This window comes from Pholcus phalangioides, unplaced genomic scaffold (genome assembly GCF_987345545.1).
Source record: "Pholcus phalangioides strain wild (caught in Gottingen) unplaced genomic scaffold, Ppha-v1.0 ptg000016l_1, whole genome shotgun sequence".
Lineage (NCBI taxonomy): Eukaryota > Metazoa > Arthropoda > Arachnida > Araneae > Pholcidae > Pholcus > Pholcus phalangioides.
Window position 1 is genome coordinate 12,536,992 of NW_028301609.1, and position 17,820 is coordinate 12,554,811.

The 17,820-nt window shown below is 32.4% G+C and overlaps 1 protein-coding gene across 4 annotated transcripts in view; it reads right to left on the reverse strand.

The window, feature by feature from the left end:
- The window catches only part of emb (exportin-1 emb), a 60,205-nt gene that overhangs the window by 29,052 nt on the left and 13,333 nt on the right, over nucleotides 1-17,820 (reverse strand). For all 4 annotated transcript variants that reach the window (XM_089245625.1, XM_089245627.1, XM_089245624.1 and 1 more), the window contains exons 4-15: nucleotides 17,300-17,474; nucleotides 15,150-15,256; nucleotides 14,912-15,027; nucleotides 10,778-10,892; nucleotides 8,336-8,455; nucleotides 7,852-7,906; nucleotides 7,134-7,207; nucleotides 5,967-6,125; nucleotides 5,658-5,861; nucleotides 2,435-2,573; nucleotides 2,192-2,295; nucleotides 1,218-1,295 (exon numbers count right to left, since the gene is read on the reverse strand). In XM_089245625.1, the coding sequence (XP_089101751.1) occupies nucleotides 1,218-1,295; nucleotides 2,192-2,295; nucleotides 2,435-2,573; nucleotides 5,658-5,861; nucleotides 5,967-6,125; nucleotides 7,134-7,207; nucleotides 7,852-7,906; nucleotides 8,336-8,455; nucleotides 10,778-10,892; nucleotides 14,912-15,027; nucleotides 15,150-15,256; nucleotides 17,300-17,474 (1,446 nt within the window). The remainder of the gene's footprint in view (nucleotides 1-1,217; nucleotides 1,296-2,191; nucleotides 2,296-2,434; nucleotides 2,574-5,657; nucleotides 5,862-5,966; nucleotides 6,126-7,133; nucleotides 7,208-7,851; nucleotides 7,907-8,335; nucleotides 8,456-10,777; nucleotides 10,893-14,911; nucleotides 15,028-15,149; nucleotides 15,257-17,299; nucleotides 17,475-17,820) is intronic.

Genomic DNA, 17,820 nt, shown 5'->3' on the forward strand with positions numbered 1-17,820 from the left:
CAGCAGAAGATGATGACAAAGATGAAATTGACAAACCACTGAAAGCATGGCCAGACAAAGTGACAACAATGTTATGTCTTTTTAAATTGATTTTAATTTTAAAATTTGTTGAAATAATCAAGCTAGAAATTTTATCTCAAAATTCTTACACATTTGAAGTTTGAATTTTTGTTCTTTAATGTTCCCCCCCCCTACTTTTTAAATATTTCTGGCATTTAATTTCCTAATGTTTTTCTTCAATATTTTTTCTCATAAATGGTTCATAATTATGAGACAACCATAAGTATTCTTTATGGGGATTGCATAATATTTCATCATGTGTATATATTGCTTGTAATTTCATTTTTAATTGGGTTGCTGTATTTTTGAGAAATATACAACATCCATATTTGTTATGGACATTTTTTTCTCAGCCCCCCTCGTTGAGCATTTCGCCTGTTGTGGCATTGTATTTGTATAATGTTTCTGCTTAAAGCTTTTACCTGCCACATCACTTGATATTTTCAGCATGTTTGGAAATTCACTTGGATAATCAGAGAAAAAAATAGAGTGCTGGACAAGTTCTAAAACATTAAAGGTTAACTGTACAGCACCGAGTTATAAAATAAGGAAAATTCTTTTGATTAAAGCTGACTTCCCGACTAATCATATTTGAGACACACAGCTGCCATCATTGTTCCCCAGAAGCCTGAAAATTATAGTGGACACCAACAATAAGTGGAACAAAAACAAAATAAAATGGCCAATGTATTAGAAAAAGCCAAAATACAAAAGCCCCCCCCCCCCAATAGAAAAAAAAAAAATTTGACCTAAGTGTACACATTATAACTGTCCAGATTTGGAAGGGTCCTATACTGTAATATAAACTAAAAACATTTCTCTTAATTCAGGAAATTATAATCTGAAAAATTAATACCATTTTTTAAAGGGTATGGTTAAATATGTATCATATATTTTACATTAAATATTTCATTGCTAAAATGTTCATTGGAATCTTCAAATACTAAAAATATATATTACACACAAGAGACTAATAAATGCCAAAATATAATACATTTTATAAAACTTTTCTTTTAATTAAAAAAGAAACAAATAAACTAGGACGAATAGTAAAACTATTCAAATATTCACTGCTTACTCTTATGCATTCAATATTTAACCAGAAGTGCTACCATCTAAAAAAATTTCTTCCTAATATAATACTAAAAAATACTCACTTTGATCACAGTGACCAGAAATCGTTTTTCATCATCTTCGTACATTGCACCACTGATAGAGCCTATCGCCCAACAAAGCTAAAAAAAAAATATATAGATATATATATATATATCAATAATAAATTCATGAGCAGTTCAGTGATAATTTTAATTTGTGATACAGAACAGATCAAAACGAATGGAGATCATTCATTGTGTAGAAAGTGACTGTATATGAATAAATTACTGTAATTTAGAATGTCAGATTGGAAAATATGATGACTAAAAAAAATATGATGGAATTAATATAGTTAACAGTACAGCATTGATTAAGCAAGCCTTTTTTCACTGAGAAACATGGCTGGATCAATGTCAATCATGTGGGGTGGGGGAGGGGGAGAAGCAAACTAATTTTTGCATAATTTTTAATATTACCATTATGTGATTGTATTAAGATTCTATTTTCATAAGTTTGAAATAAGTACAGTAAAACTTCAATTAACCATCACCATCCGGACCAGGGCTGTAACGGATAACAGAAATCTCTCAATACATATGTACAGTAACGTGATTTCACTGCGGACTTGGAACGAAAATGAAAATAGAGTCCTTTATGTTGTGTTTATTTCAAAATTCTCTGACAATCATGACAAATTTGAGTTGCAAGGGCTTCCGAAATGGATCGTACATCAAATTTTCATTTTACTGATAATTAATGTTTATTAAGCAGGTTTACATCTGAAATAGAGCCATGGGTCATAAAATTTGTCTTGTTCATTTTGAGTTACAGCTGAAAAAAAGTTAAGAACCCCTGCTCTATAGGTTACCCCCCCCCCCACTTATTAACTTCTAAAAAATAAAAAATTATCTCGAAACTTGAGGATCAAAATGATAAACAAAGGGAAAATGACAAGAAATTTAAATTCAGCATGTAGAAGGTTAACTAATTAAAACCCAATACAGTAACTTTATAAAATTAATCTATATATACAAACCGTATTCAGATTCTTCCAGGACCATTCACTTCCATTGACTTGATTGCGGAGCTTCTCTGTCATTATTCTTTCAGTATCGGCATAATCCAAATGAGTCAAATAAACTACAAAAAGAAAAAAATGTTAAAAATCAGTGTATAACCAGAGTGACTAATCATAAAACAGATGCTAAACCACATAAATCACATTCATCTTAACAACTTCAGGTATAGCATATATTGCACAGGTACGCTAATAACCAACCTAATGTTTCTCGCATGTTTTTATACAGCTGAATCGAATCTGTATCTTTCATAAATTCTCGTACTACTTCTCCCTGCTCATTCTCCACCACAAGAACTTCTTCTGGTTTAGCCATTCGACCAATCATTACATAACGAAGCTACAAAAAAAAGTACTTGTAAAACAATCTTAAAAATTAAAAAACTATAACTAAACATTGAGTCAAATGTTTAAAACTAGATTAATCTAATATATCCAGCGCAATAATAGCTTAATAATTATTATCATCATTATAAAACTTTATAAAATTAATTTTTAAAATAACTTTAAAACACCCCTCTTTTTTGCATAACAGTAAGCCCACTCTGCTCTGCAAATATGAAGCAAGAAAATGTTTTAAATACAAATACAAATACAACGCCACAACAGGCAAAATGCCCAACGAGGTGGCTGATAAAAAGATGCCCATAAAAATATGGTTGTCATATGTTTCAAAAATACAGCAACCCAATTAAAAATGCAATTAACACAAATTACAAACAATATATACACATGATAAAATATTATACAATGCCCATAAAGAATACTTATGGTTGTCTTATTCTAAGAATGGATAGCTTCTCGATTTACCCCAACATGTTTATCGTATTTCTTTTTAAACGTGTCAATTGTGTTACAATTTACTACCTCCGGGGGTAAGCTATTCCATTTATTAACAACCCTATTGGAGAAAAATTCCCTGCGACACCATAACCTTGCATTGTCCCTCACCAATCGATACTGGTGTCCCCTTGTAAAAGCAGTCGATTGGCGGTGTACTAAAAGTTCATGGTCCATCCTATCCATCCCATTGAAAATTTTGAACACTTCGATCATATCTCCTCGACACCTGCGTTCATCCAATGTAAACATATTCAAAAAATGAAGTCTTTCTTCATAACTCAAGCCCTGTGTGCCAATAAGGACACGCGTAGCTCTTCTCTGCACCCCTTCAACCAAGTCTATGTCCCTCTGTAGGTATGGTCTCCAAAACCTTACAGCATACTCCAGTCCAGGACGAACTAAGCCTCGGAAAAGAGGAAGAATGACTTTAGGAGAACGCGAAGAGACCTTTTTGAAAATGAGACCAAGCATTCTATTCGATTTTTTGACAACCGCTGAACAATGTTCAGAAAACTTAAGTCGCTCGTCAATGAGAATTCCCAAATCGGTGACTCTAGTTGCATCCGGGATAGTGACACCATTCAACTCGTAAGAGAACCGTGGGTTGTTCGAACCAAAATGAGCGACCATGCACTTATCTACGCTAAACGTCATGCTCCATTCATTTGCCCATGCTGCAATCTTGTTTAAGTTGGTCTGGAGCAACTCCCTATCGCTTTCATTCCCGATTACCCCCATTAGCTTCACATCATCTGCGAATTTGCTAGTAATTCCATCGATACCCTGATCGAGTTTATCGATAAAAAGTGAAAAAAGTATGGGGCCAAGGACACTTCCCTGAGGAACTCCACTTGTGACGTCTGTCCAACCAGAGAATTCCCCGTTCACCATAACTCGTTGCGACCTATCTCTTAACCACGATTCTATCCAATTCAGCAAGTTGCCCCCTATTCCAATCTCGTGTAAACGCTTCAAGAGTTTGCCATGTTGGACCCGATCGAATGCCTTCTGGAAATCAAGGTAAACAACGTCGACATTTTTGCTCTTACCCAAAGCCTTAGTCACGTAATCATAGAAGCAAAGGAGGTTAGTTACACATGACTTCCCCTTCCTGAACCCATGCTGATTATCCGACAATACATTATTCTCGTCTATCCACTTCACAAACTGCCTTTTGATGATAATTTCCAAAATTTTCGAGAGGGAGCTCGTCAAACTCACTGGACGATAATTAGACACCACTTCTCTACTACCCTTCTTAAATATCGGAACAACGTTAGCCAGTTTCCAATCTCTCGGGACGATACCCTCAGCAACACTACTCCTGTATATCTGTGCGACTGGCCCCAACAATTCATTAGCACCTTCCCTGAGAACCCTGGGATAGATATCATCTGGTCCTGGTGCTTTGCTTGCACATACATTTCTTAGAAGATTTAGGACCTCCACGTCTTCCACTTGAATATCGTTGAGCGTTTTATTACCCCATGCAACACCCGTATATCGAATATCATTATCTCCATTAAAAACCGACGCGAAAAAGTCATTGAAAGCACTACACATGCCTACATTGCTCTCTACTTTTGAGCCTCCTATCGAGAGGGGGCCAACTGTCCCCTTACATCCATTATTGACGTATCGAAAAAATGATTTTGGGTCAGAGCCAATGTTATCTGCCAACCTAGATTCAACTTGCTTTTTACTATCCCTTATCGCTTTCTTCAATAGGAATACTAGCAATAATAGTGAATTCAAGGCAATTCAAAGGAATACTAGCAATAATAGTGTTGTCTGTAATGGATTATTATTTGTCATTAAAACAAATGTCATAACATGTGCAGAACAGTTTATCAAACCTATTTTGTTTCAGCAATTCGGTATTTGCCAGCACGGGGAGACCACTGCTTTAAATTTTTACTAACTTTTTTCTGACATAACCCTGCCTCATTTGAGATAATAGAAGTAAGTTGCTTTGCACGAGTCTGGGGTTGTGAGCAGTTCTATGTTGGCAAACTTATACAAACTGGTGCTCATTGTCCACTTTCCTTTATCAATAAATCTGTTTCTGTCAATACATTGGTTGTTTAGTTATAAGTGAAAATGTATGAGCAAACACACATTCAGGAAATCAATGTGCTAAATCAATTCTAAGACTTCCTGACCATACCATTCTTAATTCTTCAAGTTATTTGCTCTAAATTAGTGTTACGATGACTGATAATAACAGTGGAATGAAAAGGATAAACCCCCCCCCCCCCCACTACTTAAAAAAAAAAAAGCAAAGTGAGGGAAGAAATTTTATGGAAATTCGTAGAATTCATATAATACACCAATTTTGTATACAGTACAAAAGTTGGCATTACAAGTTGGTCTAAAATCAATTTTTCGCATGGTAATCCCAATGTGGAAGATTTGTTCTCTGAAAATTTGTGGCACTAATCAGGGTTGGTGCTATAACAGGGTTCGACTGTATTATTTGTGAAAAATATTGAAATGTGAAACTAAAAAATCAGTAGCATGCATATGTGCGTATACATATTATAAACGTCAAAATTCACAAAGAATAGGGAAATTAGCAAACCTTAGTCAGAACATGGGTATAAAGCTGCCGCCTCTGAGGCATGACAGAGTTGGTAGATCTTGGAAACATCAAGTTTGGAGATGAAGTGCTAAGGACAGGGGTTTCTCTGTACAGATCAGAAGACAGCACATTCCAATACTCTAAGCAAATCTTGAATATTTCAACTTCATCAACTTCAGAGATCAACAAGAGATAATGCAAAGCCTAAAAAAGAATGAACAATGATTAAAAGTTTGCATTAGTAACAAATAAATTAATAACAACAGCAAGGTAATAGCTATTTTGAATTAAGCTTCATAAAAGGCTTACCGCTAGTAAAGGATCGTGGAGGTCAGATCTCTTCTCTATCAGATTTCCATGCTCTTTCAAGAAGGTACATAAGAACAAGCTAAGATTTTGGATGAATTTTTGTTCTTCATCGCCCCCAATAGTATAAGCATCTTTTAATAAGTTTCTCGGAGGCAGAATCTAAAAACATACATACAAGAATATGATTTCTTAATTTAAAAATTTGCACAATGATATTGTATACATTAAAATTTTTGATAAAAGAAAATAATTTCAATTAAATTTTCTTTCTAACTCTGATTCAAATATAAGTGATAAAATATTCAACAAAAAAACATCCCTTTCACACAACTTCTCAAAAAAAACTAAATGATCTAAATGATATTCTGAAAGCTTTTTCCTGGTTCATCAAGCATTCTAAGTGCCAACAACTTTCCATGTTATTACATGGGATTCATAATTCCTCCATGTTTTTGACTGAAATCACAACTTGCCTAGTGGTACTAAGACTTTGTGTTAAATTTTCACACACTGCTTTGACATACTAAACATTTTATATAATAGGAGTTATAAAACTTCATGTGAGATCTTTATTTGCAGCATCCTTGCTTTGAAAACTACTGTTTTTACATGTTCATTTCCATATTTTCTTTTCATTATTTTTTCCCATTTCTCTTCCATATTTTGTCTTTTTATATTGCTGTTGCATTTCATGTTTTTTTTACTTCAAATGCTGAACCACCAAAATATTAGAACAGATTTCATGTTTTTGTGCTCATTATCAGAAATGTTTTGCAACAATGTTGAGGTTTTTTTTTTTTTTGAGAATGACCTCTGCACCATTCCACTTTTTTATTTCAATTTGTTTGGTGTTGTTTCTCGTGTTCTCATTGTGTCATGTTATTCGTGAATATATTTCATCATCATTTCCCATAATGACGATCACGATGGAAGCGCTCACAAATATCAATATTATCAAAATGAGGTCACTAGTGTGCAAAATGGAATGGCAGGCTTTAATCCCACACACTTATTATAACTATTTAAGAAAACTTTATAATCCGCGTAACATAATGTGCTCTCATTACCCAATTGATGAGAACATTACTGGTTGCATTGGAAAACTTGGAAGAAAATAAGGCTTACAAATAAAACAGATTGATAAGAGTTTCAAAAAATTTTGCAAACCTGTTCGAGTTGTGCCATGGTTTGTGTGAAAAGAACAATGAACATCTCATCATAATGCGTGGAGGTCACACCAGCTAAGGTAAAAAATATATATATAATTTCACTGGAAGTTTGAATAATACTTTATTATCTGAATTCTTATTTTATTATATTGAATAATTTTATTGTCTGAAACTATTATCTGCAAACATACAGAATGCATAGCAAACAGGGATATGACATTTTACTGGCAAACTGTTGATCCTAGAGGTATACTTCCAGTTAGAAAAAGATTCTAAAATTCTAAATAACGTGTAGTACTCGGATATGTCATTCGTGTTTTAAAGGGTTGTATAGGTATTAAAATATAAAAAAATTAACTTTTTATACAGTCCCTGTGTGCCCAAAAAGCCCAATAAAAAGTTGTTGCCCTGTCTCTCCTAATGCAAAAAAATCTGTTTCAAAGTGCAATATCCACGGAGATATTCAAATTCAAAAAACGGAGGAAATGCAGGGAAAAAACAGTTTTAAATGTGTGTAAAAAAGTTTTCCCACATATAGAGCTGTTTTTGAATTAGGGCTGAAACATGAATTACATATTGGATTACTACACATTCTTTGGAAACTTTTTCTAATTGGAAGTGTACTTCTAGGATTAATGGTTCGTTAATAAAATTTCATACTTCCATTTGCTATGCACCCAGTATATATATATATATATATAAAGATTCACACATACCAATTTCTGTCAAACACTTGAGAGTGACATTTCTGAACATGGGTACATGCAAAAACTGGAAAAGAAAATTTATGTGCATTTAAAAAAATCTTTCAATGAAACAGAGAAAAAAATTGCAACTGCCAAAATAAATGCTTTTCACACTTAAGACAAAATCTACACAAAAAAACACATTTTAATTTTTCCTCTATAATTGTAATCATCTAGCTCACCACCTATTATTGAAGAGTAACTTGCTTTGTATCAAACACACATCTAAGAACCTTCACATATGTATATTCACAACCCTTTAGTTTTCACAAAAACATAAATCAATTTTCTCAAATACCTCTTAATATCTTCTTATAAAGGAAAGTCAAATCAAGTCCAAATTTAGAAAATCAAACCAGGGTAAAACTTATAAGCAGCAATAAGATAACTATAAACTTTCCATAATTATCATATTGATATCATTCAGCAAAATAAATAACATTACAGAACAAACCTTGAAAATGAGCGTGCTAATCAGCTTCGTTTCAAATATGTAACCCAGTGGGATCCAATTCAAAAACCTCAGCAGCGTTTCAAGAGTAGCATGAACCAAGAGGGCATTTTGTGAGTTTTCCTGCAAATTGCAGAGCAAGATATCACAAAAGAATTTCAATGTGAAATTTTTCTGAAAACATCACGCGTATTAAACTGACATATACAACTGGATTATGTTTGTTCAACTGAATTTAAATCAAGATACAAAATTAACAAAAATCATTACATCAAGGAATGGCATAGTTTTTGTGCTAACAAAAAGGTATAGTCAACTCTCAATTTTAGAAGCCTCCAGTTTAAAAATTACACATTTTTGTAAACAAATATCTTCTATTCTCAAATAATATACCCCATTTCTTTAAATATATTTTCCATTTACAAACTAATTGTTCAAGTCTATATGGGGTTCGGAAAAATAGGCATTGACTGTATTAGATAATTTATAAAAATTTACAGGAAAAAACAACATGCGTGAATATTAACCACATAAAAATGAGAGGGGAAGGTGCAATAGTATGTTTACCAATGGTTAAGACACACACTCTGAATGAGGACCTAGATTAAGACAAGCTAAATCATGCTTTAAAGAATTACTTTATAGCAGTAATGTCACAATATAAATACAGCTACCTGGCCATAAATTTAATGAACTAGCTAGAAAGTCTCACAGCAGAGACTGGGGGGGGGGGGTCTATTACGCTCATGTCGTTATGCCTGCGTTTCAAACGTGTTTGGGGTTTGCGGTGCATTGTGGGATAGATTTACGTCATCATCGCTAAAGGTTGATTTTTCTCACATCGTTACTAGCGATTTTCGTTATCGACATCGCTACGTAAAACGTTAACTAACGAGAACCGGCGACCACTCGTTATGTTTGCATTACAGAAATAAACATGGCCGCTCGCACGTACATTTTTCGATGAAGGTGAGAGCAACAGAGACAAACTAGTTAGAATTGGAAATTATTCATTCATTCATTATTAATTTATCAAGTTGTTCATTATAATGAATAATAATTCTCTGAATTATGTTACTTAATTTAGTAACATGATTTAGAGACAGCATTATCGTTTAAAATGTTATCTGTACACATACTGATTGGAAAAAATTATTCATAGTGGTAAATCGTTATAAATTATTATACTTTGTACAAAGATAAATCACTCTACAAAACGGTTTTTTTTTTTAAAATCTTGCATGGAAATGCCTTTATTCTAATCTTAAACTCATCTCAATATAAGAATATTATTTAACTGGTAAATCTCTCTATCGCGATGTTTTCAAGACATTTTGAAATACGCTCAATATTTTTTTTACACCTCGTTCAAAATCGACGTCAATATATATTTAAACGTCTCCAGATTTTCCCCTTCTTAATTCGTTTAATAACATTGATATTTTGTGATATCAATTAAGTATTGCTACTTTCTGTGCAGTACACAGAAGCGTAATGCAGTAAACACCATTACACACACACACTATAAAAAATCAAAGTAAATTTTATTAATCAACAAATAAATTTTTTCTAATCCTTCAGTGCATTTTCTGATCGGAGTATAAAAAAGATGTCAACAACAGTGTAAATTTGGTGGCACTTCATTTTCATGTGTGACACAAGGAAACCAATTGTCTAATTAATGATGTAAATAAAAGGGTACTTGTTCTTGATTTTGACTTAATATCAAGAAGGTAGATTAAATGTGTTAAAAACATGGTAATATATATGATGATGATATTTTTGATAATCGTTTTGCAAATTCATATAACATCATTGAACTTCAATAGAAAATCATTTTTTAAACGTAATAATTTAAAAAATTTCCCCGCGCCAGTATCATGTGCGTGCATAGCCTACCTTTTTCTCAAATATTTGATGAAAATAAAAATCCGGATGAATTAAAAAAAAATGCAGCTTAGAAAATCAGGGACAACAAACACACACAAACAAATAAAATAATAATAACGCACATGCTGCAGCACTCGTTGATAGTGATGATGATTATCAGCAGCGGAAAAAATTATCCGATTGGTCCATCCCTTTCGGAGCTAACGCAACTCTCGGACCAGGGAGTTTTTCGTAAAATAGATAACGACATACCGCGGGTTGCTGAGAAAAATCAAGTTTTTGACAATGGTCGCCGAGATTTGCGTTATGAGGCTCGTTGAGAATTTGCGTTAAGGGCGTGACGTCACTAACGACCTCGTTGTATAATGACATGAGCGCAATAGAACCCTGGATCTTTACTGCAAATTACAGAACATCTTTATAATATACTTAAAGTAGGGAGAAAAATCTCATATTTTCAATATTTTACACCAATTTCTTATAAAAATATACAGAAAAATGACTAAATATACACATCTGTTAAAAAATAATACCAAGTAAAATATTCCTACTAACCATCACAAACTGGCATAGCTGAAATATTTGTGAAAATTCTGTGCACATTGAATCTTTTAAATGCTTTGCCTTTGCTTGAGTCATTTGGCCACTCGAGAAGTCAAAAACTTCTTCACTACAATAAAAAATAACACACTCTTGAAAATCTGTTCGGTAATGCCACAAAGCAGATGATTATAGTGGGAGTAAAGCTAAGGAAAATAAAACACAAAACATTAAATATTACATAAATTTTGGAAATTTTCAACTTACTTGGAATCTAATGACTAGGGCTCAGATTTCTGTCTTTGCATTTTTTTCGCATATTTTGCTATTTTTACGTGATAGAGCATATTTTCAAATTTTTAAGGCACATTTTGCATATTTCATAGTTTTTGATAAAAAGTTAATTTTTACCAGGTATTCCAATTCCACTTCCGACTGCTTTTTCAGTCCCTGCCTCTGACGAGAGAGAGAGCTTTTTTTTTCATCTTCCCTGTTATTAACAAAAGCCTCAAAAACGCACCCCTTAAATGGCTACACTTACACAGATGTATAAAAAAGCTGAACTTTGTTTGCCAAAATTCAAAAGGCCAGGTCAAAACATTGTGTGAAAGTGAAAATTGTTCAACTGACCTCATAAAAAGCAGGGTATTCAAAAAATCAATTTTTTTTTATTTAAATCAATTTTTTATTAAAATTAACTGAATGACTTATTAATTAAAACACATTTTGTTAATCATTGAGAATGCATATTTTCAATCTAATCTCTCAAATTTAATTTATAATTAATAAACTAATAAATAACAAACTACAAGAAATATGAACATCCAAAATCTGTTTATATAACATGAAAAGTCATTTAGCCTGAATTAACCTCATGGATCAAAATTTTTCTTATAAAGTGCTTTTATTCATGAGGGCCCCCCCCCCAAAATAAATACCTGGGGGCGATTCAGTATCACACATGGTGCAAGTTTCTCAATTCACTGGATGTACAACCAAAGGGTGATTTGGCATCAGCAAAATGAAAAACATTCATCAAATTGTTTCTTACGCAATTGATGGCTACATTTATTATGATGCGTTTCTTACGCAATTGATGGCTATATTTATTATGATGTGTTTTTCTTACGCAATTGATGGCTACATTTATTATGATGTGTTTCAGACTTGCATGATGTTGCTTAATAATTTACACATTTTTATTCTTTCACAGATTTGGTAAAAAAAAGCAAACTCTAGACTTTCCCTTTTGTATTAACATTTCAAGTCAAATTGTATTAATGATGGTACAACATCTATTATCATTTTGAATCAGTAATTAGCACATTCAGGACTTTATACAAAAGCTGAATTTGTTTGTTTTATTATTATCAGGGGAACCCTACTGCCCACATTGTAATGCATTGCAAAAACTTAGTGTGAACTATAACTGCGCAGTTATATATAAGTTTAACTCCCTATATATTTTTTTTTCACACATGAGCAAATCTAAAAATATAACAGTTATCTTTCTGCACTTGTATCTAGGGATTAGGTCGGGATTGGCTTTTAATCACAAACTTAATCACATTTCAATAACATGCATACCATACTAGGTTACTTTTAATTCAATGTCATTGAAGTTAATACAAAGGAAAAATGAAATTTAAATTTTGTGATCCAAATCGCTATTTTTTTTAAAAATCAAGTGATTCAAATCTCATATCCAGATGAAAAGTGTTACAAAAATTTAATGCTTCTAATTTCATTTTAATCTTGTTATTAAAGAATCATTTAAATCAATAACACTTAAGAAAAATATTCAATTTTAAAAAACATTTTGAATTACTTAAAAATTATAATTAGCATAACATTACCTTCGTTTAAATCTTGTATTTCAATTATACCTAGCTAAACAAAGATAATTTATTCCAAAATTATATTTGTTTGCTGAAACGTGATTCCCCACAGATTTCTATAAAAAATCTCATAATTTGTTCCAGCTCAAAATTTGAAGATAGATTTTTAAAATACCAAGAAACACTGCAAAAAAGACAAACTAACAGAATGCTGAAATGAAAAATGAACTTCACAATGGAATGAAAGAGAATTGAAAAGAAGATTAGACACTGGAAGTATTTTACACCATATATTATGCAACCCAATGTTGATATCTGTTAAGCTTGTCGCTAGGAGCCTTGCAGTAAAACAGCATGTACAATGAAAAATAGTCAAGTTTGTAGGGGTGGGGTTATTTTTACTCTTAGCTTAATCTTTCATCCCCAAAGCAGAATGTTTTACAATGTTCTGCAACGAACCCTCAACTGACTGGAAATATTTCTTACAGTAAAAATTCCCATAATAATGTTTCTACACTAAACTTTTCTTAAAATTCAGATTGTTCTTGCGATGTACATAGCAGATTTTGACATATTCTGCTTTGGGGTCTTTCAATTCTTACGAAACAGCTCACAAGCTTTCCGAAAGAGGAATAGAAACATTTGGAAAAAATATTCTAAGAGACATAAATAAATTGGCCTTGAATGACATAAAATTCTGGTGATTGGAACCAAAATTCAACTCACAATGTTTCTGTGTTATGTGAGCATGCGCTTGTAAGCTGAAGTAGAAATGGCATAAAAATATCTTCGTTAGCCAAAATTTTTAAATAGAGGCATCACTGTATTAATATAATAATTCTTTCCAAGGTAAAAGAAAAGTATAATTTTGAAGGGGAAAAAAACCTAAAAAATTTTTATTCGTTCCTTGTATTTTAGATTAGTTCCTATATCTAAGTGCAAAGTGGATTTTGTATAGAGTTCTTTTTTTTTATTTCAGACTATTTGAAATCCGAAGTGATATACTGTACATATTTCTTAATTATAAACCAATATCATTTCAAATGCTTTCAACAAACGTTTCTGTCCGACATAACGCTGAAAACATGAGAAAAATGTTTTTAAAAAAAGGTCACGCGTGCCCCATTATAAATTCAAATCTTTGGGGGCTCTCAATGCTCGCTGCATTTTCAGACAGTGAACAAAAATTACCTAAATGCCCATTTTCAAAATGACCACCTCAGTGGCTTAATGTGAATTTCCATATCTGTGAACAATAGCATTGAAATTTAGAATTTCCAGTAAGAAGACTACTGAATCAATACATTTATGTCATCTACAAAAATTACATGGATTGAACAGAAATTTGTTTGAAAAGAATCTTTTAAAAAATTTGGAGTCTGAGTCAAGGCAAAAGTTTTTAATGAAATGTTTTTAAGTAAAGATGCATAGGGATGAATTCTGCCAGGATAATTTGGAAGCTAAATTTTATACGAATGTGAAAGTCATGTAAAAATTTGAAATGTATGTGAGCAGGGTCAAATTGTAAATACGTATAATCAAATTTATTGAGAAGGACTTCAAAGGAGAGTTCAAAAGAGGTTGAGAGAGAGAGTCAACTGCAAGTACCAGAATAATATATTCATTACAAAGTTTAAGTTAAGGCCAAACAGTATCTCGATAAAACTGCTAAAATAGCTAAAATAATTGGGAAATTTCAAAATAAAGGTTCAAGTATTAGATTTGTATTCAAGATTTGTAATTTAAATATTGTCATCGAACCATTGTCATCTGCATCCATACAATATAATCAAGTTAAGCAGAGAAACTCTTTAAACCAGAAATTTTTTATATGAAGGACAGGAAAAAAAATCAGAACTTTGCAAAAGATTTCCTAAAATGGGAAAAAGGTCTTGAGTGGGAAAACTTGAAATGGATCCACTCTATAAGGAAGTTATACTACTAATTATTTCAGACTGTACTACTGGTTGAAGTTGTATAAATTAAATCCAAAAGCTTGGAAAAAAAATTCTTACGAATCCAGATATATACAGTAGACTTTCACTAATACGGCACATATCAGACCAAGGTGTGCCAAATTACCGAAATCACCAGACTACTAGAAGTTAATTAAAAAAGCCTAATTAAATAATATGAAATTTTGTGCACAGACATGCAGTTACATGTTTTTCTCTCTTCTATGCTTGAAGAAAACCCACCTAAAAATGCTGAATTACTGGAACAGCCAGAATAGTGTACAGCTGGATTTATTAAGAGTATATATTTAAATTAAACAAAACAGAACTCTCTCGCACACAACTATGTTACCTACCTCAGTAGCTTTAATATGTTCATGTTGTTCTGACAAAGGCTCTCATTCGTTTTACTTGCTCCGACAATGTCACTGATGAATGACGGCCAGTTCTTTGGCCATTCCCTCTTCAGAATCTGCAAATTTGATAAACAGGGAGTAATAGAGTTATTCTAACAAAACTAATGTTACACAATCGTTACTAAACTACTAATAACCAGCATCAGTGAATGATACATTTAAAAAAAAAGTGATGTACCTGGACCAAAATCATATTCAGCTTGTTGAGATAAACTTTTTCATTTTCCAAGCTTTCGGCATCAGATGATGTTTTTATAATCAAGCCAACGATGTACTTCTTGATACCTGAAGGGAAAAAAAAATGTTTATTCAAGAATACCAAAACATGAACATCTAGCATCCTGTTTGATATCAATGTGTGCTTTTGAGTACGCCCCTTTCACGTACAAAACTTCGGATTTGTATTTAATTTTGAAAAAGCACAAAATTTACGAAGTTCTTCTCTCAAACGTAAAAAATATATAAAGTTGAGGCTGGATTCCCCAAAGCAGAATGTTTTGCATTGTTCTGCAACGAACCCTTGGCTGACTTTAAATGTTCTGCAGTAAAAATCTCCAGAACATTATTTTTGCACCTTTTCTAAAAATTCGTAAGCTGCAGATTTTAACATATTCTGCTTTGGGGGCTGGATGTCACATTAAAAATATCCAAAATTCATTACAATCACTACATGGTAAATGCCCAAGTTTAATAATGGAAATATACTTGAAAAAGCGTTTCTCAACTTATGGTCCACTGACTAGAGGTGATCTTCAGACAGATTTGAGAATATATCTACATTTATAAAATGTTCTCTATACAAATCTGCAATTTTTACCGATCTTCACCAAATTTTACACATATATAAGTTTCAATTCTCAGACTAGAAAAAAATTGTTTGTCATGTGACAAAACATTTCTGTGCAAAAAAAAAAAATATGCATTCCCTCAAAAAATCCCCAATGACCATATAACCTATTTTTCCTTAGCATTGCAATATTTTCCCTGGCTGGCCCGGCATATTTTTAGATTTCCTGTTTTTCCCATATTTTAAACTTGAGTTTTTATTTTTCTCTAAAACCAAGGATTATGAATATCACATATGTCATGCTAAACTTTTTTTTGAGGAATTCATTTTACTCCACTTTGGTTTGCAGTAGTGCTTAATTTCCCACCATTCCAGCAATACAGTAATTGGCAAGTTTGCTCACTTTTAGTACCATATTTGGCAATGACCACCGATTTCCAGTTTTTGAAATTCCCCAAATTTTCGTCAAGGAAATATGGTCGGTCAACCTATGATTGCAAAAAACCTAGAGATCATCTTTAGGGATTTTTCATTGTTATAAAACAAACAATTTGATAATTTTCAGAAACTTTTCTACAAATTTACAAAAAATCAGAAGAATTTGGTTTCCAATCAGAAGATTTTAATAGGGCTAAAAACCAGAAGGCTTCCGGGTAAATCAGAAACATTAGCACACATGCATATAATATACCAAACAGGACCCGACTTGAATGATAGGCTATTTTAAAAGTTCATCAGAGCTGGGCAAATGAACAAAAAACTGCCAGGCATCAATGGTTTGTGAGCCCGTACAATGACTTTTGGAATTTTTACTTTGGTTATCACGGTTCCCAAACAATGCATTTCAGACATTTATTACATTACAATGGTTTGTCACTCCAATACTCCCAGTATATGAAGAAAACCCAGGCAGCTCTAAGTATTATATAGTTAGTTTAATTATAATTTAAATACAAATTATTCATGTGTGCCATAAATATTAATATTCACATAGGTTTTGAATAAAATATTAGATGCTGTTCAGTGCTTTGAAGTTATTCTTTATTGAACTACTATGGGGAGCCACTCATAAACGTTGACTAAAGCAAGGGAGGCACGAGTGATATAAACTTTAAGAGCCATGCTGCAAATGGTCTGTTGAACTGTTACAGACATTTTAATGGTCCTGAAGTTTACAAAAACTGTGGTTGTGCAGACCCATCTTTATCCGAGTGGGTCTGGAAATTAACAGGACCAGCACTATTTGTAGCTAGAGATCACCATCTAGCTATAGATAGCACTGCCAAGACACAACTGTAAGGTTTCTCAGAACAGTACTTCACTATCTGATTTTGTTTGCAAAAGAGAATTTCTGATTGAATGGAAATTAATCCCATAAAAAAATTCCATTGCAAAAAACTATACATATGGGAATTCATTATAACCAATATTTTTAAGATTATTTATTACAACCTCTGTAATACAGAATTTCATTATAAGCAGGCTCGACTATATATATATACAAACTTGCGTCTAATTCAAGAAAAGTAATAGATAATCACCTTCACATTGATTTCTCGGGAGAACTTTCCATCTAGTTTTTATGACATTTTCCAGAATCTGAAGCCCGTAATATTTGGTCTGTTGATTCTTTGAGAATTCAAGAATTGTATCAACCCTTGTCCATGCATCAGGATTTTCTTTCAATGTTGTAAGAACATCTTGAGCCACTTTTTGCTGAAATAAGCAGGAAAAATCTTATAATTCGGATGTACAGCAATGCTCAGTGAAATAGTGATAATGCTTCTTTTCTGTCTCTTCAAAATTATTTCGCAGGTCCATTTATTTTACTTTTTTTTGACAAAATTTTCATCAAAGAGAAATGTATCAACTTTATTATAGATGAAATTTTAGCAATTTGAGAAAATAGCTCAACCCCCCCTCACAAGGTGCTCAAAAATTAAAAAGTATCAAAAAGAAATTTCTCACCAAATTTCATATTAAAATGCTGTTTTAACCAATTTCTTTCAATTTAAACTGCTACTTTTTGAATGCTAATAACTAGAGACAGGATGTTTAGGCA